A 27,834-nucleotide genomic window follows, 5' to 3' on the forward strand; every position below is an offset into this window, starting at 1 on the left:
CAAAGACACAGCTTCTTTTCATGGACAGAATACTGTTTCAGTATTTGCAGTCATGGGCCCTCAAGTGATTCCTTGACCCTGGTACATTTGAGACCACATGGAGAACAAAAAAGTTATCAATCCAGAAGCAATAGTGGTTATGGAATGCTTACACTTCCATATATTTTTACAGTAAAAATGCATTAAAAATCTTTCATAAAAGAAATTTTAAAAAAAAATACAAGTAGGCTATTGAGTCCTCCCACCACTGAACATTCTTTCAGACATCAGTTGTAAAGCAGGGGGCAGGGCAGGGGAGATCCTAATGGTTTGACTTATTCATACAAAATACTCATCCATCATACCTCATCAACACTCTTACGTGAAGTGGAAGGTTGGGGAGAAAAGGCTCACAAGACTCAGTTTCCCATAAAGGTTACAGTAGACTGCAGAGAAGTTTACTTTTCTGCTTAGTGTATAGTTTTCTGTACTTTGAAAGCACAATACTTTCATATGAAGTCTGATGTACCAGAATGAAGGTTACATTGCTATAGCAAAATTTCTCAGAAACTGAGCCAGGTTCAGGTGGGTAGCACTGACTTTAAATGCTGAATACCATCTCTTACAACGAGACAGGACATCTTGATGTTAACTTAATACAAAAACCATCCTTGACTCTTATTTGTTTAATACCCATAGACTGTGAGCGAGAAAATGAACCAGTCACATAATGGACTGCATTAGAAGTAGTGAGAAAAACCCCAGCGGCAGAGCCCCAAGTGAGACACCTCCAAGGTGGCTCTCAGGAAACTGATGAAATAAACATTGCCACTCATTGTAGCCTTCCTCAGCATTAGTACTGCAGTCAATGTATGCTTGTAGCAAAAACTCTGATGATAATCACAGACTCCCCGCCCCCTTTAGCTACACAATGTACACTGGGTTTGATTCAGGAAAAGAACTTTGGTCATGTCCACATAACCATAGCTACTCAGTGTAATGTGATGTATAAGCCCTAAATCAAATAAAGCTATGAACACTGTAATATTTATATGTGCATAGTGTTTTATAAAAAGTTTGGCCCAATGCTGCTCTTCATCAACACAGAAAGAGCATTAAGCAAGAAAAAAATGAGGGAAGAACAGAGAAGGCGATGGATGCTTGACTATTCATGAGCAGGCTCTCCATGGAGAGACGACAGCCCCAACAAACTAAAGCCCCAAGCTTTAGTGGTACTTATATAGCCTCCCATTTTAGACAACTTTACATACCTGATTTAGTTTATAGGATATTCCCAAGAATCAATCTGTTCATATTCAGAAATAGAAACACACATCACATTCCTCACAGCTAGACTTTTGTCATAAATTCTCTTTTATACAAAAAAAGGCAACAATTGTTTATTTTTTTTTCCAACAGGCTCTATTAATTACAATTTTAAACTCTACATACAATGATTGGCTGGTTTGCTTCTTCTTCTTTTTTTTTTTTTTTTTGTCTTTTTTTTCTCCCCTCCCCTAATACAGTACCATGGGAACAACAGTGATTGACTTGCAAAGTTTTTGTGTCTGAATGGAAAATGCAAAACAGTACGACAGAAATACGAGTGCACCGTCAGCAGCGGTGTGCCGCAGCGCTCCAACAGGTACAAGCAAACACTTTGGCTCAGCTAGGCAGTAATCCACTTAAACCGCTTCTCAGGGCTACAGCTGACCCAACCGCACCTTCAGGGGCTTCAGAAAAATGGGTCTATTTTAGAAAGAAAAACCTTTACATTTTAGTTTGCTGCCCCGAAACGGGCAAAGAACAGGGTCATGGGGATGGAGGTTTCCTAGCACATCAAGAACTACTGGTGCTATCGCTTTCTGCTTGCCCTTCAGTCAATCCTGAAGACCTGGTAACGGTTTCAAAGTGCATAATCAGCTATTCTGGGAATAAGCAGCCCAATGCTTTTGAAATATCACAAGAGAGGTTTCCTCCACCAAAGTCCATTCCTCTGCTCCCATTCAGCAGAAAGCTAAACACTGGGGGGAGGGCACTCTTTTTATGTTGGAGACATTTACGTCTCCCTGGTCCCAGAGGCACAAGGTCCATCTACTCCACTTCCTATGGGACCACACAGCCCAGAAGCAGCTTGTCTGCTCCTTCTAGAGGCTGACAAGTTGTGACGGGCACTGCTGTATGGGAAATGTAGTCTATGGTGGAGCTGATGAACCTGACCATCTGAGCTAAGGCTGTATTTGGTTCATGGCAGCCAAACATTTTGTTTCTGCACCTTCCTGGGCCAGGGATAGCACAAACCATTCTTTGAAGCAATTATAACTTGAGATCATAAAGTTTCTTAGCGCTGTGCACGGTCGTCATAAATATCCTTCACTTGCAGTAGTATTCTTGCCATGCAGCTTGGCCACCCTAAAGGCCCTCAGTTCGTACAAGTAGAAGTTTGCCTTTTTGTGTTCTGCGTTTCTGAAACAAGGGTTTACAGTACAGCACTAGTTCACGTCTAACGGTTTATACTGAGTTAAATTTAACTGCATTTACTTAGAGGACAAGCCCACAGCCCCGTTTATCTAGAAGAGAAACAGCTTGCCCCAAAGAGGGAACAATTCTCAACAATTCTATAGCTTGTGAAGAAACAAAATATACATCCCTTTGGGCCATCATTTTGGCAAATAATTTTCAAAAAAAAAGTATGCATTTAAAAATACTTTCTTTAATATTATACATCAGGCACAAGACTTTTCATATATATATTTTTTCTTATAAGATTTCAAATGCATAAAATGTCCATTACTATTCATAGGTCTCTTCAGGTGTAGATGCTTCCTCAGGTAAGAAACTAAATTATTTCATGTTTGCGACCTTCCTCTTAGAACCTTTGACACGGTAAAGGTTGCAATGGGACTGGAGTCTCAGATGCTGAGGTCGGTGCTACATTCTTTATAAGGCCGCCTTCTCTGCTCCGGGGGGTTTCGGGGATTTCTCTCTGCTTCAGGCTTCAGACCAGTCTCCTCCTTTTCTCGGTGGCCAACCTTGTCGTCCCGGTTCCTTTTGTCCAGCGATCGCTCTCGCCTGCGCTCGGGGGACCTGGCCCTCCTCCTGTCGGTGGACTTGGCTCTCCTCTCAGGCGAGCCCCCTCTTCTGCGCTCTGGGGACCGTCTCTGATCCAGGAGTCTTTCGAGGGACCTCCGCCGGCGGCTGGGGGAGCTGTCTCTTCTCCGGGTGGGTGACCGCTCTCGCTTCCTCTCAGGGGACATCTCCCTTCTCTTCTCATGCTTCTCCCTCCTTTCCAAAGTGTTGTCAGCGCTGCGGGTGCCTTCCCTGCGCTTCTCTGGGGACCGCTTCTTGGGGCCATTGGTGGCTGTCCGCTCCGGCTGTGTGTCTCTCCATGCATCGGGTGGCCGGTCTTTGGGCCGGCATGCCCCACTGTCGGGTTTTCTAGAAGTTCCATTCCAGGTGTGGTGTTCGTTGGGTTGTTTGCTGTGCTCCTTGCTGCCTTTTGGATCCTTCGCGTGTGCCCGCTTTTCCCCATGTTGTGATGATTTGTGAAGATCAGGTGGGTAACTGGACTCCAAGGCTGGATGAGGTCTGCGGTCAGGCGGCCCCGGCCTCACTTCCGGAACACCTTGTGCACCGGTGGAGGGGCCGTTCCTGTCGCTGCTGGGGTCTGCCAGGAAGAGAAACAAGAGCAACAGTTCAACAAGAAGGTCCTGTGGCTCCTGGCCCCGGTTCCCTCCCACACTGGACTCATTAGTCACAACAAACAAACAACTGTTAAAGCAGATTCCAAGCCAACTGAATCTTGGTTAAGTATTACTACAACTAGTTAGGATTAAAAACTAGCGCTATGGCTTTCAACATCTAGTTGACCATTCCCTAGACCCCGAAGACAGACCATAGGAGAAATTATAAATGGTTTTAGCTTTTAAAAGGCAGAACTGAAGGGTCTGTCTGGAGGTACCAGGACTACTGCACCCTGACCCACACCTGCTCTTCCCTGGCCACCCATCAGCCTTTTCCCGGCCTTAGCCTTTCTTCTGTTTCCCTCCAATACCATTTTCTTTGCAGAATACTTGTTCTGGCTAAAATTAACCTAGGCCAGAGGCCTGGGTGGGCTTGAGGAAAGCTCTCTGGGGGTTAGAAATAGTGGCTGGCTTATCTGGGTGGTGATTGTTCTCCTGCTTGGTAGGTCATAGAAAACATATTTCTACTTAAAAAAAAATGATTCAGGGTATTAGGCAAAGGGGGTTATCTAGGGAACACATGGGGCGGATGTCAGCTGTCAAATGTGACACCTGCTTGAAGGTCCATTAAACTACTTCTTTTACATTTAACTATTTTTCCAACTTTCGAGTAAAGTTAAAAAAACAAACAAACAAAAAAACAAGGAACTGTATTTAAAAAAGCTTTCTGCTGGACAAAAGGGAAAGGGATAGGTTGCTAGGTGCACCTTTGATGAGTTGGGGTTTATAAAATCTCTGTGTTTAAAAGCACCTTCCTTTACGATGTAAGAAGCAGCCATAATGATATTCAGGAGCTGTGGAGCCATCGGACTGCTCCTCAGTTCAGATCTGAACGCTGGACAGCCCATGGCAAGTCTCATTTATCACTAAACTATCTGAACCGGCACTGCAACCATTTAAGGCAGCTTCTTGAATTTATGAGAGCTTTGCAAAGCAGGATGTTTTGTTGCAATGATAAAGCTATCAAGTTTTAGGTGCCTGGGCTGCTGAGCTGCAGTGTGGGATACAGGGCTTTAACAATGTCTTGCATGAGACAGCTAGGACAACAGTAGCCAGATAGTCTGTCTCATGAAAGATCTCTCAAAACCCAGGACAGGCTCAACGAAGAGAGAGATATAGTCTACAGCATGTGTCCTAACGGTCTTAGCTTTTTTTTTTTCCTACCGGGGGGGGGGGGCTGTTAACATTTATTTGGGGTCAGCAATCCCTCTTTAACTTGACCACTGTGGTGCAAAAACAATTTTTTAAAAAATGGATGTGCTATATGCCAATAAAACTTATTGACAAAACCAGGCTGTGACCAGGATTTGATTCACAGGCTAGAGTTTGCTGATAGACACCTGAACAACCAGGAATCTCTCCTTCTTGTCCAGCAAACCCGCACCTCCCAGGGAAGAGCTCCGTGATAAGGCTCATTCTGTCTAAATGCTGGGGGTACTCCCGGGACAAAGACAACCATTCCACACTTGGGGGAGAGAAACACTTAGAGAGCCGTAAACCTAACTTACATTCTTACTCTGTTCTTAAGACAAGGGAGAGCAACACTTCAACAGGGTCAGCCATGTACTTACAATTCAAAGAACGCAGGGTGCTCAGAATGAATTGCCAAACATATCAAAATAGAGCTAAGCAGAAGCAATGAGGAAATTAGGCCACAGCACAGAAACACCTAGTATTGATTGAGCTACAAACCGTAGTTTGATTATGGCCCATAAGGTAGAAGCAAGCCTCCCCGAGCTTTTCATTTCTCATACATGCAGCGATATTAGGAGGTATCATCGCTGTAGGAGGGAGGGCCCAGCACCAAGAACAGTCAGAGAGGAGGAGAAAGAGAGAAAGAGAAAAAGTTGAACATTTAGATTCCCTATAACAAGAAAGACAGAAAAAAAAAAACCCCTTCATTTGTTAACATAGGGCAAGAGAGTTTATTTGTCCAGTGAGTCTAAGGCAACACCCAAGGCTGCAGAGACCGCAATTGGAACAACGACGTTTTTAGATAGCTGTAAGATGACTCGAAAACCCAGATGATGATGCATCCTTTTGTGTTTTTTTGTTTTGTGACTTTTTTTTTTTCAAACAACTGGAACAATGACAGGCTGGCATAGGAGAGCATTAACAATAAACAACCAAAGAACAAAGTCCCCTCCCGCCACCCCACCCAATATACCGCGGCAGTTAAATTAAGTACAAAAAACTCATTACAAAAATAGCCTCACAGAGAAGCAGGTTCCAGTCAAGTCAGAAAAATAGTGGAACTTAACATATTATAACCCATTTGTGACTCTAATCAATAGAATTAGAGAGACTTAGTCCAAATGACGCATGGGGACATTACAGCAGCACAACCCCGGCATGTTCAACCCTTCGTGGAAAACCATGTATTTCAATGATCTTTATTTTTAGCCCAAAGAACATCTGTTAGTGTTGGATTTTCATCCTCAGTGCAACAGACATAGGTTTGGAGAAGATACACAGGTTACTGACGATGACTCTCAAGTGAGATATCACATCCAACAGAAGCATAGGGAAGACAGAAAAGGGAGACATGTTACACAGTTTCAGTGGTATCAGTACACCTAATGGTCAGAAGATCAGCACAGTGTGCAACCAGGGCACCTGATGTCATTAAGGTCCCCCCCCCCACCTTACCTCAGGCCCCTCATATTGTGCACCCGTACCAACATCCAACACTTGGGGAGGCTGCCCTGCCCTGCCCAGGAGCCACTCTCCTCCTTGAACTATGTCTGCCAAGGAGCATCTCATTGAGCCCAAAATGCATCTGGGGATTGTGCAGAGAGACGTTCAGAAAAGAGGGTGATAACAGATAAATCCCGAATAAAGGGGACCAATGTATATGGGAATCTTTCAATCACAGTTTCTATAGAAACTTTTGTAGACCTTTGGTTGGGAAAAAAAGCCCTACATCTAGGGCATAGCTTCCTTTTTTTTCCTAAAATTTTAAACAAGAATCTCAAATAAATAGGACATAATTATTACAATATACACTATTTTGCCATCAGAACACTAAGCTAGGTAAAGAGCATTGCTGTCTACTCGAACTATGATAAAGATACGATAGAGGAGCTCTCCGTATCACTGGCTTTCCTCATAGGAAAGGTATAGTAGCATGTTTCCCTCAGGATGGGCACTGGGAATCTAGTTCATCCTTTATCATTTAAAACATATGGCTAATAGATCAACATTTGTTCGCTCTTGTTTGTGTGACAGTGTGGGCTCAGGTGGTCTGGTTTGGGGTAAAAGACCAGTCAAGAGGGACAGAGAACTGTCATATACAGAGTCTAAACAAAGTGAGCAAAGCCCCCCTCCCCAATACCTCAAAATTTCACACCTCTGCAATAAAGGAACAACAAAAACAAAACAAAACGAAAAAAACCAAACAGAGCAAAACAAACAAAGAAACAAACCCAACTAGATATTGTGCCTCAACACCAGTCAGGCAACCTGCTTCTTTAAAGGACTGTGTAGTCATTTGTGCTAACATTTGGATCTGAGAAACAGTTTGGCACAGTTCAACAAACATTCCTTCGCTCTTGGTCGGACTAGACAGAACGGTCCCTCTGATTATCAGAAAGGGGGCTATCAAGATCTTGTCTTAGGCCACGCCCCAGTCCATGGAAGCAAGCAAAGGATGAAATGTGTAGAGATTTCGGGACAAGCGAGGCAGATAACCACACGGTGCGAGAGGCTGGTAAGACACTGGTGAATAGGGAAACAAAAAGGACTTTCCTGCTGCCGTTCTGGAGACAAACTCATGGAGTCATGCCAGGGAAGGAGGGGATGTTTTCATAGTTTGACCCACCATATTCTGGGACTGAGCCGTCTCCCCGCCTCAGAAACAGACGAACTCTGCGGCCACCGTTCTTTATCAGTTCTATGGCCCGAGAATGTTTCATGTTTTTGGTGGTCTCACCATTGATCTCTAGAATCTCATCACCAATCTGTCAAAGCAAGAGACAAAGTGAAATGGTCACCCTGCGCTTTCATAAGCTCTGGACGTCTTTTTGACTTAAAATTCTTGCCCTCATTCATTCCCCACATATACATGAGGCATATTCCAGGATCCTTTTCTATTGCTTAGGATGTAGCAGTGAAAATCTTAAACTCTCATGGCAATCAGATTCTAATGAGAGCGAAGCAATTAGTAGGAACATTATACAAGTAGCATGTTACCATAACGTTAAGTGCTAACTGAAGCAAAGGAGCTGTAAGGAGAATAGGAGTTCCCGAGGAGGACGTAGTAGCATGGCCCCAACTGAGGATCTCTGCTCCATGTAGGGATGGTTGTGTGCAATCTCCTTTACTCTGGACGTAAGCCAGAACTAGTGGACTGTTTTGAATCAAAAGGATATGGTCAACGTGATAGACTATCAGGTCGAGCAGTTACAGATAACTAACTGTCTTCTGTCTTTTTTGTTCTCACTTGCTCTCTCATCCACTCTCTCGGATGCATGTTATGGGAGCCTACTGTGGTGAATGTGTTCCCCAAAGCCCCCGTGTTGAATGAAGACTTGGACTCGTAGTCTGTAATGATACTGATCAGTGGGGGAATGAAAGGAAGTGGGGTGACTGAGGGCATGTCCTTTAAGAGGGCCCTGGCCTCTTCCTCTCACTCGTTCCTACTTCCTGTTTTGCTTTGCTGCACATCCTTCCACTCACTATAATACTTTGCCTTCTAAACAGGCCCCAAAACAGGAACCTCTGAGACTATGAGGCACAATATGCTTTTCTTCATTTTAGGCTAATTTCTGTAGGTATCTGGTTCTGAAATTTGACTAATACATCACCCTACAGAGTTCTGTGATAAGAAAATGAGAGAAAAACCAGGTGTGGTGGCTCATGCCTTTAATCCCAGCACTTGGGAGGCAGAGCAGAAGGATCTGAGTTTGGCCAACACAGTCAGGGCTACTATCTATCTATCTATCTATCTATCTATCTATCTATCTATCTATCTATCTGTTTGCCAGGAGCTTAGATCCCATTTCACTTTTGTCAAGCAATTCTATGGCCCTTCAACCTCCTGCACCGCTCAGTTCTTCAGCTGCAGAGGGAGATGAAAACAACCTCATACTACACAGCTCAACGAGTCATGGGATAAATGTGTCTTAGGAGCTATGCACAACTGTAGAATGATGTCATTTCATGCTATTAGAAACTGTTCCTTCCAAATACCCATCATATTTCACCGTTTAATTCTCAAAACTATACTCTGCTTCCTCACTTAAGAAGGCTCAGTTTGGGGCCAGTGAGAGGATGAGTAGGCAGAGGCACTTGCCACAAAGTCTGAGCTGAATCTGACCCCTGGGACCCACACCGTGGAAGGAGAGAACTGACCCCTGAGAGTCATCCTATCGTATGCACAACCACATGTATGCTTATAGACACACACACACACACACACACACACATACACACACACACATGAAGCAGAATAATGTATAGAAATAGAAACAGCAAACAAAAAGCAAAAACACGTTTTTGAAAAGTTTAAAGATGGAAAAACAAGTATAAACACAATTGATTTCCTGCCCTCTCTGCATTCTGCACTATCTAGCTTCTTGTGATAGGATCTGCCTTCTGTAAGATATTAAGCACAAGAAGACTAGGAAAGGCATTCGGAAAACACCCACTTGAAGTATGCTTTAGAAAGAAATATGACAGGAGCCATGCATTCAGCTGTGGGAATGCCAAGCAGTGAGCACAGAGGACATCCGCACAACTGCTCTGGACCCTCTCTACTTACCCTCATCTTTCCACATCTTTCTGCGGGACCATCCTCTGCTAAGCGCAGAACATAGAGGTCCATATTATACTCTCGCCCCCCTCGAAGACTAAAGCCAAACCCCTTGGCTCCTCTTTCCAGTTCCACAGTGTAAAAATCTTGCTCCTATAAGAAGAAATTAAATGCAGTCATTCTGGGGGAACTCAGATCCACATCCATTTCTCTTAGTGACTTTGCAAAAAGACACGGACTCTGTCTGCAACCCCCACCTCAGTGACTCTGGCTTATTAACCACCTTTATTAATCTTCATCCACCTGAGGAGTTAGGAATCCTGAATCTGCAAGCACGCATGAGCATGCTTTACAACACTCAGTCAGTAGGGCTGCGGTTGACATGTGAGGCAGGAAAACTCTTCACTGCATCCGACCAGCCACTGGCTGCTGTAATGCTAGATGTCCTGTACCTGGTAAATGCTAGCAGTGCCCTAAGTCAGCCTTTATAAAGGAGGGCCCAGTTTCCATTCTGCTTGGAGAAGAAGGCCAGCAAAGCATTTACCTTCGGATCACCTGTGTTCCTCAAATTTGCATCACTGACTATTATTTGTGCATTTCCAACCCGAGGACAAGACTTGCACTCTATGGTCTTAACTGAAATTCACCAGCTAAAGAAATGTCGTATAGAAAAAGACACTTTCTTAGCAGAAACAGGTTTTGAAAACCATAAGAAGCAAGACACTAGCTAGCTGCCCTGTTTCTCTGATCACTGAGTCTTGTGACAGCCTTTCTTTCTTCTGCCTCACAAGAGAATACCTAGAGTATTTTTCAAAGGCAGTAAATACAAAATGTCATTTTCTAGACAATCAAATTTGAGCACCATCTGGATAAATCACCTCACCCCCCCAAAAAAAAAGGTTGTTTATTTTGAAATAAGGGTTCCTTAAGCTTCAGAAGTTGGAGGGAAATGAGGAAGAATACAGAGGAGAAGCAGCTCGCACCTGTGCAGTCTGTGGTCCTTTGAACTCAAACTGAGAATCCTGCTTTGGTTTGGTGGTGTTCCTGCCAAAATGAGAGGCACAAATATAAAAGCAGCCCAAGGGGAAAATAAGAAAGAAAAATCAAAGACGTCTGTACATTAGGCAGGAGCTACTTTATCCCTTCAGAAATACCACAATACCAGCGACAACAGAGAACCCAAGCCACATCTGACCTTGTTTCCTGGGTCCCTTGCTGAGAAGGGGCATGAGTGGTGGTGATGGTGGCGATCTTCTCAGCATTGGTCAGCAGTGTGGCATTTGAGGACTCTGTAAAGGCAGAGCATAAAAAGACATGAAGGCCTTAGAGAAGACATCAACCAACTGGGAGGCATGCAGAAACTCTGGATTGAGATGAAAGATTCAGACTGACTTCCCTGTCTCTGTCTCAAATAGTTGTCTTAAGTCTCTAAACAACCAGGTGGCCAGTGAGCCTTCCCGAAGACCACGTGTATCCCACAACTCTCCTCCCCACCAGATATTCCCTCCCAATGTAATGTAGCTTACACGGATGTATCGCTCCTGTCCCGCCACTGAAAGGTGGCGTGTGCCAGCAATGCACCGCACCACGCTGGCATTCACAAATTTCACAGGGTGATGATCTATGGCTTTGCTAACAATTCTTGAGATTTATCAGCTATACGTGGTTGAGTCTGCTTGATTTCCTCATCTGAATACCAAAAACCAGAAATGCTGTCCCATCTTGTTAAGTACATACATCTACTTTCTTCCCCATTGCTTTTAATGAGGCCCAGCTGAAAAGACAGGGTGCGTGACAAATTTCGTTTCGTATCTCTTTGAAAGATTAATTCTAAGACTTGCATTAGAATAACCAGTGTTTATAAATATAAGTCATATAAATTATGAAGCCACCTTAATGTAATGAATATAATTATATTCATATGTAAATTGACTTTCTTCTCCACTAATCAAATTCAAAAGCAACTTCATTAATCTCTAGAAGTTTACGGAGGCTCAGAATTTGAAAATATTCATAAGGGTAACCATGTACCACACACCGACATGCATGTAAAATGTAATCACTGGTTAGCAATGGCTAATTGTTCCCTAGTTACTAATCATTTACTAGTTTCTAATCACTCCTCTAAGTAGATCAAGCCATGCGGCAGCTAACTATGAGCGAGTCCGACTTTCAGTATTCATTGTTAGATGGACGCTGAAACTTAGCACGTATTTTCGAATGAGGAAAAGACTCCCCGTGGTTGTGAAGCTCTAGCATCAGCCTGCGCATGTCCACTGCATTCATGGAGCACCTTGGAAACGCAAAGTTCCCACAAGTGCTGTGATTCACAGGAAGCAGGCTAGCGTTTGCTGAATACAATAGGTGCAATAGGTTTCTATGGGGAAATACTTCAGATATTCTAAACCTAGAAACCTGGACCATATCTTCCTCCACTGCATTCTTGGAACAAAAGACAGTCCACTAATCCCAGCTCCTGGCAGTCTGTCTTCCGGTCTCATCCCTTAAGGATGTACTCAGCTCGTATCTAACTCCCTAGTACTTTATTTTTCATTATATGCCACACCCGAGTTCCGAGATTTCAGACCCAGATTCAAGTTACTGCTTTCCCCTCCTTAGGTACGAGCCTTAGCTTTCTTATTTGGTAAAAGGAGATCTAGCCCTTCTTGTGGATGAAGGACAGAAAGCGTTTAGCAGACTGCCTGACACATGTGTTGTGAGTGCCCAGGGTATATGACTCCACCCCTGGGCCTTGGTACTAGTAAAAACATTTTTATCAGTTTCTCTGGGAGCTTCTTAAAGTTATTTAAGCTCTCTGCAAAATGACAAAGTTTAATCTGATTTTTTTTTTTTTTTTTTTTTTTTTTACAGTTTCCAGTCTAGCCCTGAGAGCCTATTACTCTTATAGCAAGGCACAAAATCTAACTGGATCCAGACAACTGCTTCTGTATCCCAGTCACGTTTCGGGACAGTGCTCCCCATAATCTGTTCTTATCAAATGTTTCTGTAGCGCTCAGGGAAAGAGTGTGTGGTCGATTAGGAGCTACTCTGTGAAGCAAAGGGGACTGTGCTTCAAAGCACTTCTCAGGCTGTTCTCTGTCTGGTACGGATACCATGTGCCCTGTGCCCTCTCTCTGAGGGAGGGTGCTCAAGTCAGCCGTGAGCTAGACTGCTTAGTGGTTGCAAGGTCAGACTGCAGAGGCACGACACCTTGTCCTGCAGCCTACGCTCTGCATCCTGCTGCCCCGGGCGTAGACAAAATGACATGAGCGCTTGCTGCCTCAGTTTCCTCATTTGCACAAGAGGAACACCAGAAGTCTCTAAGGAGATTGATGCAATGATTGTATGTAGAAGAGAGAACAGTGCTTGACATATAACTGTTACTCAAAACGATTAGACTATGTGGGAGCTTTTATTGTCACTACTTCTTCCCACCATTGTTATGAACAATCCAGAGCATATTGGTGAGTTTGGGTGAGCGCTATCAGAAGACTGTAGGAACACCAGCTCATTACACCATTTCCATACCAGAGCCATTGACCCGGACAACCGAGGTGTAAGTCTAAATGGCATTTCATAAGATAAGTCCACTGTGCCAGTTCAAGCTGCAGGGATAGCACAGCCCGTCAGTATGACTCACCAGAACCTTTCTGACCATGGGCACTAGTCTCCTATCACACTTCATAGTGCTTACTAGCATTCAAAGGGTTACCTAGGAAATTACAAAGGTGTTTGGGCCACAGTAAAATCCTAAATGGGACAAGAAGAATGTTTCTCTGTTAATTAAAGTGATTATAATTGCTGAGTGAATTCCTTTAGAATGTTTGTGTGCTGTTGGCCACTGGCATTTTCTGGGCACACTGAATCCTATTGTCAAGCAAATTTTGTATTTATGTTGCTTTCATGATTTGATGGCATACGATAATCACTCACTACACATATAAATAGAATGCCATCAATAATTTTCCTTCAATTCATTACTTTCGATGTTTCACAATGCAAATTGCTTGGGTGCTGGAGCTTAGCTTTCAGCATTTAAAACACATTAACACTCAATATTCTCCTTTGAAGTTTGATGAATTTTCCTTATTCCATTGTTTGTCTTACTGTCTAGTGCACAGTGTACGAAGCAGACATTGCTCCTTAGAGGTCCATTATGATAACCACCATATCGTTTGATTCTTATCTCTCCGTAAAGCAAGCAGGTGCAATGAATGTCTCCCTTTACAGACGTGGAGCTGAGGCAGAGAAGGAAAACACCTTCAAGGTCTCCCAGTAAGCAAGTGGAGATTTTGGGAAGTGAACCCAAGGCCTCATAACTCATTTTCAAAAACTTACTTTTTTTTTTGGCCTGGGAATTATATTTATCAAGAAATATCATAATCGATTGGCACATTCCTTTCAAATAAGCAATGCTTTAACTTTACTACGTGAATACCAGTAACTTCACTAATCACCAGCAATATAACATATCCAGTAACTTCACTAATCACCAGCAATGATTCCTTAAAATATAACATATCCCTGTCTACCGGATCTTATAAGCCAACTTCAGAGCACCAAAATAGTTTAGATAGGCTTGATTTCCAGTATGCTTTTATAACATCAATAAAATTATACTGATTTTTCATAAACATTTAAGTCTTCATTTGGAATTAAACCAAGATTACATCTGCCAAAACACTGTCCAACTCTTAAAAACACGGAGAGACAGCCCATTATCAACACTATATTATAGCTCTTAGCCACCAAGCAACATTCGCCCTATATGAGAGATAGTGCCAAGGGGCCTGAAAGAAGAGCATACATAGAGTACATTCCCCTGTACTCTAACAGCCATGGTATGAGGGAGTGTCACGCTGCATGTGACAGTCAGCTCTCTGGCAAGGAGCAGACTGAGCATTTCGGTGACACAATCCAGACAGTGCCTTGTACCCTTTATTACATAGTGCTTACGTCTCCAAGAGGACTGAAGATGAACTTTACTACATTTTTCAAAGCCATCACACACAATGAAAAGCGAATCCTAGCTCTTGAGGCACTGTGGAGGGAGGGCTATTCTAGGCCAGGGCACTTGTTCCTCAGACTGTAGCTTCTAGCTCAGGTTTCAACCCACCCCCTGACAAGTGGTCAGCATGCTAATATTCTTACCTTCCCTCATGAAATATACATTGAAAAGTCAAGAAACTCAACAAAGGATCCATTTTTTCATTAATACTTCAGCATGCACACACATGTGTAATAAGTATTTGAAAACAGCACTGGAAAACTGAATCCTCTGCATTGTTGGGAGCTTTTTCCTGTTCTCCTCCTCCCAAGGAAACAACAGAATCTCTATTGCCAAGCTCTGTCTTATCTATAAGCAAATACTTTGAATAACAGTGACATGAAATATGAGTTACATTTTTAAGCTCATACATATTTTTATTATCATGAACTTGATTCTGTAATAGCCAAGCTCAGTCACGTTCTACTCTATCTGATTAAATTCTTACTCCCACTTAAACTGCATGGGCATTTCTATGCAATACAAGTATGGCTTGATTCTGAAAACTCAAGCTCAGATTCAGGATGTTCAGCTATCTTCTAGGCCTTTCTGGCTGTCATTCTATATTTACTACCCCCTTGCTCATACCCACGAAAGAGGCCCTTCCTCTCCTCTAACTCCCTTCTTAATCACAAACATGGAAAAGGCAGAAGAGGTAAGGGGTCTTGTTTGGTAGAAGATCTATGAAAGTAAAGGTGATGGCCTGGACCAGCGGTTCTCAAACTCTGGGTCATGACCCCCTTCGAGGCTGTACGATCCTTTTGCAGGGGTCACCAATGACCATTAGAAAATACCAATATTTATACTATGATTCATAACAGTAGCAAAATTTTATCTATGAAGTAGCAATTAAAAAGTTTTATGGCTGGGGGTCACCACAACATGAGGAACTGTATTAAGGTGCCGCATCATTAGAAAGGTTGAGAGCCACTGTCCTAGAGGTTTATGGGACAATCAAGAAAGGGGGAAGCAGAGTAAGGGAGATTAGAGAAAGAATGAGGCTTCTAATGACAGGAACAGAGACCCGGGCAGTAGGAGCTGAACAGGGCAGCTAGGGTGGTGGCTCATGCCTGTAATCCCAACACCCAGAAGGCTGAGGTAGAAGGATCTCAAGCTGGAGGTAGCCTGGGCTACACAGGGAGACCCTGTCTCCAGACAAAAACAAAAGAAATAAACTAACATAGCCTAAGACAAATACAAAATGAGGATCAATGGTCTTCTAAGACCTTGGGTATCTGAGAACAGTATGGAAGAGCATGGAATCGCTGTCGTTGAGGACTTCAGCCTCTTCATAGATACCATAAGACAACTGGTCTTCAGGCTATTCGGTACAGCAAACATTCAAATGAAACATCCGAAGGAGACCAGAGTTCCCCACCCTGAAGAGCTGCCTGCCTCACTCCACAAACCTGCCTTATTAACTACAGAGGAAACAGATCCAGCAGGGTCTTTCCCCACCAGACAGTGAGGGCCATTCTCTCTTTTACAACCTTGCAAAAGTCTCTGGAATCTAACTCCTTTGCCTCTGTCTCCAGTTTCAAACCCTTTCATGCATGACCATCACATGTTCCTGCCTTGCCGTGTGTGACTGCCTTCATCTGGCTCCTGACACAGTCGCCCAAGTCACTGGTACAGAGTTTGATTATGGCAACCATTTCCTGAAACACCACGGATAAAAGTCACATCCTTAGACAGCTGTTCTGCCTTAAAAACAAACACATACTATCTTCTAATCAAACTAGGATTTAGAACATCTTCCTGAATTTGACAGTTAACTACTAGTTTTTAAAAGGTGTTTTAATAACTGCCAATTATTAGTGGACAATTCACTACAAATATATATTTGGTGTTCAGGTTTTCAGAACGTTTAGTCCATACTATTTAATTGGTTCTTGGTATACACACTGTAGTATGAGTTGCCTTTCCTGATTTTAAACATCAAGCATTTGCTCTAAGGAGGTACCCTGTCTGCTTGCCTTCTTCCTTTATGAGACATTCTCATTCTCAAATCTCGATCGCCCGGGGTGGAGTCAGTAAGTGAATTCCCATACCCAGCTCTTTGGGTTTGATTTTAATGTCTCTCCATGACACGTAACCTATTTATATACTACCTTTTGGCTCTCTGAACCACTCTCCACTTCTTTGTCTGGCTTCCCTTATCTGTTTCATTTGCAATCTAGGGCTCTGCCATTCTGTGATCACTTTTACATAAACTGTAGTACCTTTCCAGAGAGGCAAACGGGTGGAATGGCCCCTGCACCAGATAGTAAATCACAAATCATGCATTTAAAGAAGGTGGTCTACACAGCCACTGAAGGAGATGTATGCTCTCCTCCAAGATCAGTGCAGGGTGTTTCTTAGGGGAAAGTTCTCTGCTCTGAGATACACATATTTTAAATATGTGTTTGGTTTGAAACTTTCCTCTACTGCCACTCACCTTCCGAATCCTAGGTATCACTTTCTATCAAGTAGTATATACAATGTTCACATAACATTCCTGACTTTCTAGATCTATGGCATAAGTGCTTTTCACCTTGGGAAATACTCATGTTTTAGAACATAATGTATGGAAATAATGTGTGTGTGTGGGGGAGATTAAAAGTTTTGGGATAAGTATTAGTTTCTTCCTAAAATTAGATCAATATTCAGGCTTTAAGTGTGCAAGCAACCCACCCTTAACAATATCAATACACCAACTTCATTTTTGTAAATATGAACACTAGTATTTTATACTAAGTGACTTCTCACTGTGGGGGCTGCTCTGTACACTGTGGGATGTTTGAGAATGTCCCAGGCCTTTACCCACTAGAGGACACTGTACAAACTGCAAGCATGATCAAATGTCTCTGGGACAGATCTGCTATTGATGTAAAAGAACCAAAAGTAATCTAATCAGATCTAATCAGCTAAGTAAAAAAGGGTACTTCAAGTTTAATGTATATAGTCTGTCAAAAATAAAAACATTCAATTGAAAAAGTATATTGAAAGTATATTCATATTAAAAAACTATAGACAAACCAAGTAAGCTATGGCCTAGGAATTGTTCATTAAATCAAAAGTATCAATATGCAGAATTGGCTCTGCATTGTCACTAGGTAGGTTTCGTGATGTCACATGTCAGTGACTGTTGAAAAAAAATTAAAAAACCCCAAATTTTCAGTTAGACTATCAGGTCATCATTACTGCTCATAGCAAAGTTTTTCCTATAGCTCAGAAAACAGAAAGAGCAAAGGAAAAAAATAAACGGAGAAAGTTGAAAATTTTCTGGAATTTTTTTATATCCACATCAAGATGGGATGACAGGCCTATGGGATTAATTAGGTCAGAGAGTGAGAAATGGTTTAGTAACAATGGCTGTGGTTCATTTGATAGGCATGTTCAGTTAGGGATGGATAAAGATGTCTCTACATCCAGATCAAACAATTACATGAACACTAATGGGGGTGAGGGGGAGAGAGAGAGGGAGAGAGGGAGAGAGAGAGAGAGAGAGAGAGGGAGAGGGAGAGAGAGAGAGAGAGAGAGATAACAGTATACTTTACCATCCCCGGGGATGATCCGGAGGGTCACTGTGTTGCCCGCTTCTTTGATTAGGTTGACAATGTCAGAATGGGATTTGTTGGTGATGGAACATCCATTTACTGCCAAGATCCGGTCTCCTACTTTCAGCTTGCCACAGCGGTCAGCAGGGCTCCCCTCAATAATCCGACCTATTTTGTGAGGCATAGCCACACATGCATTGCCTGCTTTGGTATTGCGTTTTAATTTTTTTTAAAGTTATGTGGGAATATAGTGAAGGGAGGAGAAAAGGGTTGAAAAGGGAAAGAGAAGGTTAAGTGTTAATTAATTAAAGCATTAAGCAAATGTTATAAGAGGAGAGCGCTGTGCTGATGGTCAAAACATTGGCAATACTCGGGGTGCTTAAAAAGCCACAGCCCTGGGACTAGAGTTCAAGGTCATAGTCCTTTTCTGATTTAGAATGATGACAAAACCCCGGCTTCTCTCCTTAGAACAATTAGAATTTGGGATATTTGGTAACTTGAGTCTTGAGCCCTGCAAGTAACTTGGTGGCCCTTGGTTTATTTGGGGCTCTAAACAGAAACCCCAGAGCAGGGGTTGATGCTCTGACCCAGTCTGTGTTACTGTCGCTTCGTTTTGCCAATGTTTTGTTCTTTCTCCATTTACAAAAATAATCACTGGACTTCTGGTGAGATTCAAGAGTCTGCTAGCATCAAAAGTTCAATCTGCAAACACACAGTAGACCGACACCTTTGCTCTCAACGCGAGAAGATAAAAGCTGTGGAAAGGGGAATGATCGTAGGAGGGGAGCCCAGAAGCACCAGCGCTGACACACACTGATCCATGGGGGACCTTTGTTCAATCAGCCCAAGTAGGGAGCTCTCAGGGAGGCCCTGGTGGGCTCATTAGTTCTGATCCTCTTCCTGCCTCACACACAAACTCCCTTGAAGGGATATAGTGAAAACCCAGCACCTATGCATGCTTGGGAGAGCAAGGCAAAGCTAGCCTCGAGTCATTCCCCAGCCCGCCCCCTTTAATCACCTCCTTTCTACTGGTCGGCTTACACACATGCATAGACAACATGAAACCGGGGAAAGGGATCCACAGGCTGTCTATTGCACGCCTGAGGCACTCTATTGGGGAGCTGTTTTTGAGGAGTGCTCTGGGGTGATCAGTTATTTGATAGTGAGTTACAATGTTTTTATGCAGACTTTTGGAATTTGCTTTCTCAGAACCATCAAAACAGCTTCATGGATGAGCCATGGTTTGAAAATAGTGACAAAATTCATAGGGGACTATGAAGTCAACTATGCGGGCTCTCTCATTATAATTTCTTTTTCTTTTCTTTGGTTTTTCGAGACAGGCTTTTTCTGTGATACAACCCTAGCTGTCCTGAAACTCGCTCTGCAGACCAGAGAGATCCACCTGCCTCTGCCTCCGAGTGCTGGGATTAAAGGCACGTGCCACCACCGCCCGGCTATTTCATTAGAATTTCTACCCAAAGGGAAAACTATCTGAAAAACATACTGATTCCCTTGAATTTGAATGGAAGTTGACTGAGTCCATGTCACTCAGTGGAATGCCAAATTCAATTCAAAGAAGCAAGTGAGCTGTCTATGAATCTAGGAAGGGGTCATGCGGAAGGTGAGTGTGTCACACTGCAGGTCCCGAGTAAGCATAGTTCAGCTCCAAGGACAACTCGCAGGACAAAGGTCTCAAACAGTGGGCAGGAAGAAAGGCTCTGCATAGCTCAGCAGTCTCGTGCAAGGTGTTAGGGAAGGGTGAACTTGTTGATTGTAAGAACCAAGGGGAAATAATGGAAGCGCAAACTGTGAGTGAAAGCGTTCAACACTCATCATCCAGCACAGCCTGTCCCCTGACATACCTGCTTTTTCTCTCTGGAGACTGGAAATGAGAACTATGATAGAGCTGGGAGTGTCTGGGGGTACACTGAAGACTGGGGAGAGGGCAATAACTTGGGGTTGCTTTTCCCTGCTTTTTTTTTTTGTTATTCCTAAAGTCAGTAGAATAGCCTTTGAAAGTAATTTAAAAGCAAAGCAAAATAAAACAAAAAAACTTGTGCCCTGATTTCAAGTCACGCACTGTGACTCGCTGCATGGTTAGTAACGTGTAGCTGTTACTACGGTCACACAGGTACAGAACGGGCTGACTGTCCCTTCAGCCAAAAGCAACTCATCAAGACTAACTGGAGACTGTGTGGGTTCTACAGGATCAGAAGGCTAGAGAGATGTAGCCCCTTGTTAACTTCAGCCAGTGAGTGACCTAGACCACTGGACATGAGGTCCTATGGGGTTAAGTCATTTGAGATAAAATTTGAAGTCTGCATAATAGCACTGCCTGTCTCCCATCATCTTCCAATGTGCTTGGAACTGAGATGACAAGGGACTGAATCAGGAAGGAGAGTGCACATCCTTTGCAACAGGAAAGAAACTCATAGACTCAACTGGGCTTCTGTTTGCCTTTATGTATGGACCCAGGAGAGAGTTAATATATGGAGAAGGTTACAGAACATTACCCATATTTGACTGAAATCTAAGACCTGGAGAAGACCCCAAATCAAATGACTCTTAACTTGTCAGTTTCTAAAGCAACAATAAAGTATCATTTAAACCTTCAATAGCCTTCAGGCAGGGTAGAGACAGGACGTACATGAGGTAGGGAGTGTCACAGGTCATTTTCACTCCTTACATCTCTACTTTTCCTAGACGTTCTTATGACCATCTGCTGCTTTTAAAATCCTCACGACGGAGGCCATTGCTATTAATGATATCCTCTACTCAGGAGCTCTCAGAAGTCTTTCTCTGGCAAAAAAAATGTATACTCCATTACACCGCCAAGGGGCTGCTATTGAAATTTGACATACATCTTATGTGTATTTCAAGTTGTGCATGACCACACATTTAGAAAGCTAAGAGGGAGTTGCAAGGGGACCCAACAAAACATACCAAATAAACTCCATCTCCAATGAGGACTTTAATTATTGGAAGCGAAAAACCATTAAGGCATTTCTGTTAGGAGCTAAGCCTAGGTCCTCAGTAAGAGTAGCAGGCGTCCTTAACTGCTGAACCCTCCTGATAGAAGAAAGCCTAGCCTGCTCCTTCTGGCACTCACCAAAGGTTGTGCCTGCTTCAGGCCTGCTCACGGAGGACACGATGACGAACCCAAAGCCCTCGTTCTCCCCACGTCGAATCTCCACATCATAGGGCTGTAGCACAGCGCTCACCACGCCGCTGCCCCCGCCGCCACCACTGCCGATGCCGCTGGTGCTCCCGCTGCCAGAGCTCACAGTGTTCAGCGAGTTCTGGCTGCCCTGGGGTGTGCGCTTCTCTTCCGTCAGGGAGGCAGGCTGGTTGCTACTGTGGTGCGATGAAGCTGGGGATGGCACCTCATTCTCTGCTTTGGGGACTGCAAGAGAGATGTGTCTAAATCATTTGAAATCCCTGGAAAATGGGCATAGCCACCACTTCCACCCTCCCCACCTGTAAGGAAATCAAGATGCTAACGAGAGCATCTTGTCTCAAAGAACTTAATGGAGGCAGGGAAAAGCAGCCTTGCTCTTGAAATATTAATAGTCTCCAGCAAGGCTGACTTACATTGAGCTCCCCCCCTCCCCCACCAAGAGGCCTCCTAAAAAGCATGGAATAGACAGTGCAATGATGCTACCCACAATGTCATTCCATCTGCAGCAACATCCAGTTATGAGCTTTCTCCTATGTAGGAGGAAACCGTGAGCAGACTCTGGTTTGGGCTGTACCAGTGGAGGGCGTCACCCTAGCTTCTAGGCTCGCTCACTCACAGACATTCCCTCCTAGTGACATTTCTGTTTAGTGTTTACTTATTGGGTAGGAGACTGCTAGGGGTTGTACCTTTAAGGCTTGCATAGATGGACTCAAGAGAACCTTGTGGTAGGTACACAAAATTGCTCTCCCCAGCTCCCAGCTGTAAATATCTATTCCAATCACAGAGCTAGAGGCATTGAAAGGCTTCCTTCCAAATTCAGACATCCTCCCAGTCTTTCTGCCTTGTCAGCCAACAGGGCAAAATATTCTTAAATAGGCCACACCTTAGGTGAAACCGTCATTGTGTCCTATGTTGTTTTGTGGCTATGATTCTATTTATTCCACAAAGCTTTTACTTTCATAGATATTTTTAATTAGGGGAAACACAAATTTAATGATTTGGTAGTTCTTACATGTAACTGTGGAGCACAGATGTATTCACACTGTTATGTAAATGTCACCACCATTGTCTCTAGAACTTTGCCAACTTCCCCAAGTGAGAGTTTCACCATGGGGTAACAACTCTTTATTTGCCCCTCTTCCCAGACTTCCCAGCACCCATTCTCTTGCTGTCTGCCTACCTGATTCCCCTTAATATAGTGTCTGCATAGGACTCACTTGCTGAATATGCCAAACACTTTAGTCTTTCAAATAAAACTGAAACAACCAAGTGAAATTCCATCGCCTTACTGCTTTCATTTAAGACAGGGAAATCAAATAGTTTTCAACTCAACCCAAAACCCAAACCAAACCAGCTGACTGCCACTGGCTACACGGAATACCATGCTAAGAATTTTGGGGGACCAGGAATGAGTTCTAAGGACATAATCCGTTGTGGGGTAGGATCGTTTTCAATGGCTACCATTAGATTCTTAACAATGGAATTTAATAACTTCATTCTGTAATTAATTATATATCACTTAAAATAAGCTAGTTTTTTTAAGTGCCAATTAATTTTATCTGGTAGCTATTTGCTACACTAATATTAAGGCTACAGAGAATTCGTGGGCTTTCACATCATACTTCTTCAGTAATTCAGTTGACATAACATTCATCTTCTTCCCGGATTCTGCTGTACGGGCTCTGAATGGAGGCTGCATGCAAAGATAAACAATGAAGACACGCGCTTTCAGGAAAGAACAGACATGTAATGGCTTTCTTAAAGTGGCAGAGTCAGATATGGAAATACACTCTGAGCCACAGGCATGGCAGAAGGGGGGTGCTAAAACCTGAAAGCATTTGGAGGAGCGGTCTCAAGTGGAGCCTGAAAAGGTATTCTGAGAACTTCTAAGGAACCAGAAATGACCTAGAACTGGCCAGCTCTTCAGCTTTCTCAGTGAAGCCACAGCAAGGCGCTGTGTCAGGAAGAGCTCATTCTACAGTCTAAACCTAACTTCTGTTCTCTCAATCTGGAGGCAACCTTTTCTCACGCTCTCAATGGGCTCTTGGGGTGAGGTTTACCATCCAGCGAAGAGGAAGGCTAAGCTCTGGCTGGTGAGGGGCAAGAGGCAGAGGACGCATATTCAGCTAGCATTTTTCTGCAAGTCTTTGGAGCATATGCAAACAGCATATTAAAGTACTTTTGATTGACAGCACTTTTGCAGAGCTGGAGAGAAGCAAACCATCTGGAAATTCTGAGCCTGATCACATTTGCAAACATTTGCTAAAATAGAAGCTTGAGGAGGCAGCCATGAGAGCGGCGGAGCACGGGCTGAAGGAATGAATGAAGAACTTACCAGCAAACACCACTTTCCGCCTCACTGTGAGATTGACATGGCCTTGCTTGGCAGCTTGTTGCATAAGCTGGACCACGAGCTGGTGTGATTTTCCAATTACTGGTGTCCCATCCACACAGATTAATTCATCCCCAGACCTCAGGCGGCCGTCGGTGTCAGCAGCACCCAGTGGTACGATGTGACCGATATAAATCTGTCGGGTAATTAGATGACGGATGAAACGTCCTGTTGGTTTTACTATCAAGACTGATGGCCCATGCATCTCTAGAAATAATTCAATTCATTCATTCACATCCGCATGCATGCCACAAACAATTATTGGGCACCCCGTGTATAATGCATGTGCCAGGTACTGTAGCAGTCTTTAAGAAATTGAAAGAATAGCTATTTCTTATGTCTCTTTGACATGGATATTACCTGTGGTCTGCCAATCATTCAATTTTTTTTTCTTCTACTCTGGAGAAACGGGCACTTTCCTGTCTACATGATAATCCCACTTTCATTAAACCCTGCTAAGTATATCAATACTTATTTTCTTTAATGGTCTAGGACTGTCTGCTTAGCAATAGGACATCTCACTAAACACAGAGTGAGGGGAGAAGAATTCCCATTTCCAGCGTCTTTCAGCACTAGAAGGCAGAGGGATATTTATATTCACTGTCTCACTGCTTCGCCATTCACCAATGTGAGTTTAAACACTGGTGCGTGCTGTCTTCTCAGCAGACAATGATACTACCATTCTCTTTACATGGCTGTAGAGTTTACAAGGGTGTGAACTGAAACTGGCTAAAAAGAGGAAGGAGTAGGGCCTTGTCCGTCCTGGCAGTTACACCAGCTCGGCCAGTTCATTAACCTTTCTGGAGCTTTGATTTTCTGGTTTGGAGAGCAGAGATCTAGTCTGATAAAGGAGAGCGCATATGTTAATAGGTTTTAGTGCAGTATCTCACGCACAGTAACTGCTCAATGAATAAGAGGTGTTATTCCAAAGGCATCAACACTTCGCCTCTGTTTTCCTTCCAAAAGATCCTGTGATATTAGATTAAACTCACTCAGGCAACGGAGGCTCAGGAAGGAGATTCTGTGTTTCTTGATCACTGTTTAGGGGTCTTTTTCTATTATTTAAAGATAGGGTGCTGCTTTCTTGAACCACTACTGCTACCTAGGGAGGCTCCCTCTGTGTTCTAGATACTTACATACAGACCCCTATACTTTCTACTCAGACACACACAAACACACACACACACACACACACCCCTCTACCTGCTGCACACACCACACAACTGACCACAGAGGTGAGGACACTGGTTAGGTGATGCCCACTCTGCCTTCTGTTTTCCTTCTTCTTAATTGGGGGTGGGGACAGCTGTTGCAACCCCCTCCACAGCAGCTGTTGCAACTCCCACCACACACAAACGCTTTAGGAAGCATTACTTCCCTTCTTCCTTAAGACAAATAACAAACAGACAAATGCAGCTCCACAAGAGACAGTAGTGTCCATATTACTCAAGATAAAAGAGCCAGGGCCACAGCTGGCGGAACTCTATCTTGGTGATCTGTCAATTGCCACCACTTCACTTTGAAGTCTTAGCAAACACCACTAGGGAGAGAAGCAGATAAAAGACTCACGGGTTCCCCTGGCTCATTTCCACCCAGAATCCTAAATCCAAATCCGGTCTCTTTTCTCCAGAGGAAGATGTCCTGTTCCTGGTAATCGGGAACTGCAGAGAAGGATGAGAGGAGATCATTTCACTGATAAAGGGGATCGTGTGTTCTAAAGTGGGCACAATTACAGGACCACGATGGATGCACACATATGCACAGACAAAAGCTTCACGGCACAGGCAACTAAAGGAAAGGTCATGGGCAGGTGACACAGCAGACAACGGGCACACAGTAAGCAGTAGAAAAGGCGACTACGACTGCCTGCTAATTCCCAGTTGAGCTCACACCATTATGGACAGCTAAGCTAGGAGTCAGCCAGGGCCTCTCCCCTCGGCATCGCTACAACAGGAATCGCCCTGAGTCACTGTGTGCTGCACTACAAAGCAAATCTCCAGAACAGAATCACATGACATGAGAGTCTCCCTGGAGGAGAGGTCGGCTCTAGGGAAAGTTCCTTTAAATGACTTGTTATTTTATTGAGAGGACAAGTATCATGGCTTTGGTTGAAAAGAATTTCTAATTTATTTTTAATCATTTTCTTCTTCCCTAACATAACCAAGATCAGTGACACCAGCAATGTGACATGAGATTAGTTTTGTGAGAGAAAAAAAAAAAAATTACTCTCAAGGGCTGTGGGATGCATGGCTCAGTGGAAACTGCTTATCCTTGTCCAGGTCCCTGGCACCATCCCCAAACAAAGCAACCCTAGGACTTGTAAGTAGAGAGCTTAATCTGATTTTAGTATCATTATCACAGAGTTGCCAGCCTTCTATAGCCTCAAGGGCCAAGAGAGGACAGAAACTTCTGAACAATTAACCATATCTCATTGCTAAATTACAGCTTTCCCTTAATTCGCCTATGGTATCTGAACGTGTAAGTATTCATTTATTATCCAATAACTTGTTATTTTTATGTCTGACACTCAGCAATGGCCTAGTGCTTTAAAATGAGGCTCTTAGTAAATGCCAGAAGGAAATGCTCTTGTGCACGAAGTCATTCTATGCACTGCTACCCTCACTGAGATAATAAAAGGGTTTCTGTCCCTTTCTTCTTATTGAGAATTTTAATGCACATACAAGGCGGTTTACGGTCTATAAAGTGATACAACTTTTACTTAAAGAGAATGCATATAATTCAGTTGCACTGAATCCTAAAGGAGGCATTAAATTACTGTTCCACTTTCTTTCTTGTCTCGTTAATTGTATTTTGGGCTGCAGGAGTATCTAGGCCTGAAAATTGAATTCCCATCTTCTCCAGTTTTAGGCGATAGACTAGGAAAGACAAAAATGATTGTTTAGATTTCACGTTGGGGATTATTGTTCCTTTTGAGTGATTTGCCTCTAGCCTGAGATAGATAGCAAGTGACTAATCAAAGGAAACATAACGAATAAGTAAGTAAGTACAAGGCTAAGAATATATTTTTCTCGAGTTACTTTAAGGCTGGGGTTCTACCTGGATGCTTTTATACAACCCTTTGTATTAAAAATGCTGAGGCTAACTTGTAAAATGTCAAGGAAGATGAACTCAGCTATATCATGGGACTCCTACAGAAACATTTGGAAATTAATGTTTCCTTGAACACATTCATATATATATATATATATTCCTGTTCATTCATTCCTGTTTGAGTAGCTTGGCAAATGATACATGCTGCTAAGAGCCTCACTAAAATAACAAACTTAACCAGAGGGTGCTCTGTCTTTTGGTTACACGGGGGAGGAAACTAGCACCCCAAAAGACTTCTGGCGATTGTCAGCAGGTACACATGAGTGTCGGCAGTCAATCTGGTCTGCTGAGGACAAGAGCTTTCTAATAGCAATTAAAGGGCCTTTGCAAAGACCTTCTGCCCAGATCCATTTACCTCTGCACCGCATTAACACAGTATCATCTGTCCATTCTACAGGCACAACAAAACGTAGCACATTCTGCCTTATGCTGCAGTGAGGTGTGTCCTATCATGGTATACTGAGCAGACCCAACAGAGTTAGGTCAATCACCCAAGTCAGGCCACAGGAAAGAAGTTGTTCTTCCTCTCAAGAATTAACTGGAAAATGGTAAGTTTATTTAAAGAGTCTTCTGTTGAAAAGAAAGGTGCCCTGTGACAATTGCGATAAAAATACACTAACAATGAGCCAGGAAACACAGACATAAACACCAACACAGACATGTGACAAGGAAAGTCTTCTGGTACTTGACTTTTAGCATAATAACAATTTTACCCTTTCACCAACTAAACATCATTTACCCAAATAAATACAACCCTGGCCACTGAATTGGTATTGACATATGCTATAGTAGTCATAATTCTATCTCCGGTGACAGTACTTCAGAGAAGAAGTACTGAGATTTTGAAATTAGTTCCCCCAAATGTTTCACTCTCTACTTCCAGAAGGATTTCATACTACAGAGCCGCAAGGTGGGGCCATTTTTCTGACATTACTGTCACAATTCTTCTTATTACTGCCACTTTAGTGAGGTCAGGCTTGTAGAAGTTATAACGTTAATCCAGCTGTTTGCATCTGGAAGCCTCACCTTGGGGGCGATCACTGCAGCTAATCTGCTTCTGGTATCAGCAGTATCAGCAGTGGACACTTAACCA

At 43.3% G+C, this 27,834-nt stretch overlaps 1 protein-coding gene across 23 annotated transcripts in view; it reads right to left on the bottom strand.

Annotated features, from left to right (window-relative positions):
• Positions 1–1,347: 1,347 nt before the first annotated feature.
• Magi1 (membrane associated guanylate kinase, WW and PDZ domain containing 1) overlaps positions 1,348–27,834 on the bottom strand; it is a 602,777-nt gene continuing 576,290 nt past the window's right edge. For 10 of the 23 annotated variants that reach the window (XM_050160299.1, XM_050160289.1, XM_050160288.1 and 7 more), the window contains 9 exons: positions 25,200–25,291; positions 23,574–23,766; positions 21,170–21,463; positions 18,061–18,264; positions 10,670–10,763; positions 10,458–10,518; positions 9,484–9,627; positions 7,543–7,681; positions 1,348–3,646 (listed from right to left, as the gene is read on the bottom strand). In XM_050160299.1, the coding sequence (XP_050016256.1) occupies positions 2,892–3,646; positions 7,543–7,681; positions 9,484–9,627; positions 10,458–10,518; positions 10,670–10,763; positions 18,061–18,264; positions 21,170–21,463; positions 23,574–23,766; positions 25,200–25,291 (1,976 nt within the window). In that variant the 3' untranslated portion in view covers positions 1,348–2,891. Of the gene's footprint in view, positions 3,647–5,414; positions 5,504–7,542; positions 7,682–9,483; positions 9,628–10,457; positions 10,519–10,669; positions 10,764–18,060; positions 18,265–21,169; positions 21,464–23,573; positions 23,767–25,199; positions 25,292–27,834 lie in introns of all 23 variants that reach the window. The other 13 variants (XM_050160295.1, XM_050160291.1, XM_050160290.1 and 10 more) reach the window with 5 other exon arrangements.

Source organism: Alexandromys fortis, unplaced genomic scaffold (assembly GCF_014885135.2).
Source record: "Alexandromys fortis isolate MF-2015 unplaced genomic scaffold, M_Fortis_MF-2015_v1.1 scaffold_111, whole genome shotgun sequence".
In the NCBI taxonomy this organism is placed as follows: Eukaryota; Metazoa; Chordata; class Mammalia; order Rodentia; family Cricetidae; genus Alexandromys; species Alexandromys fortis.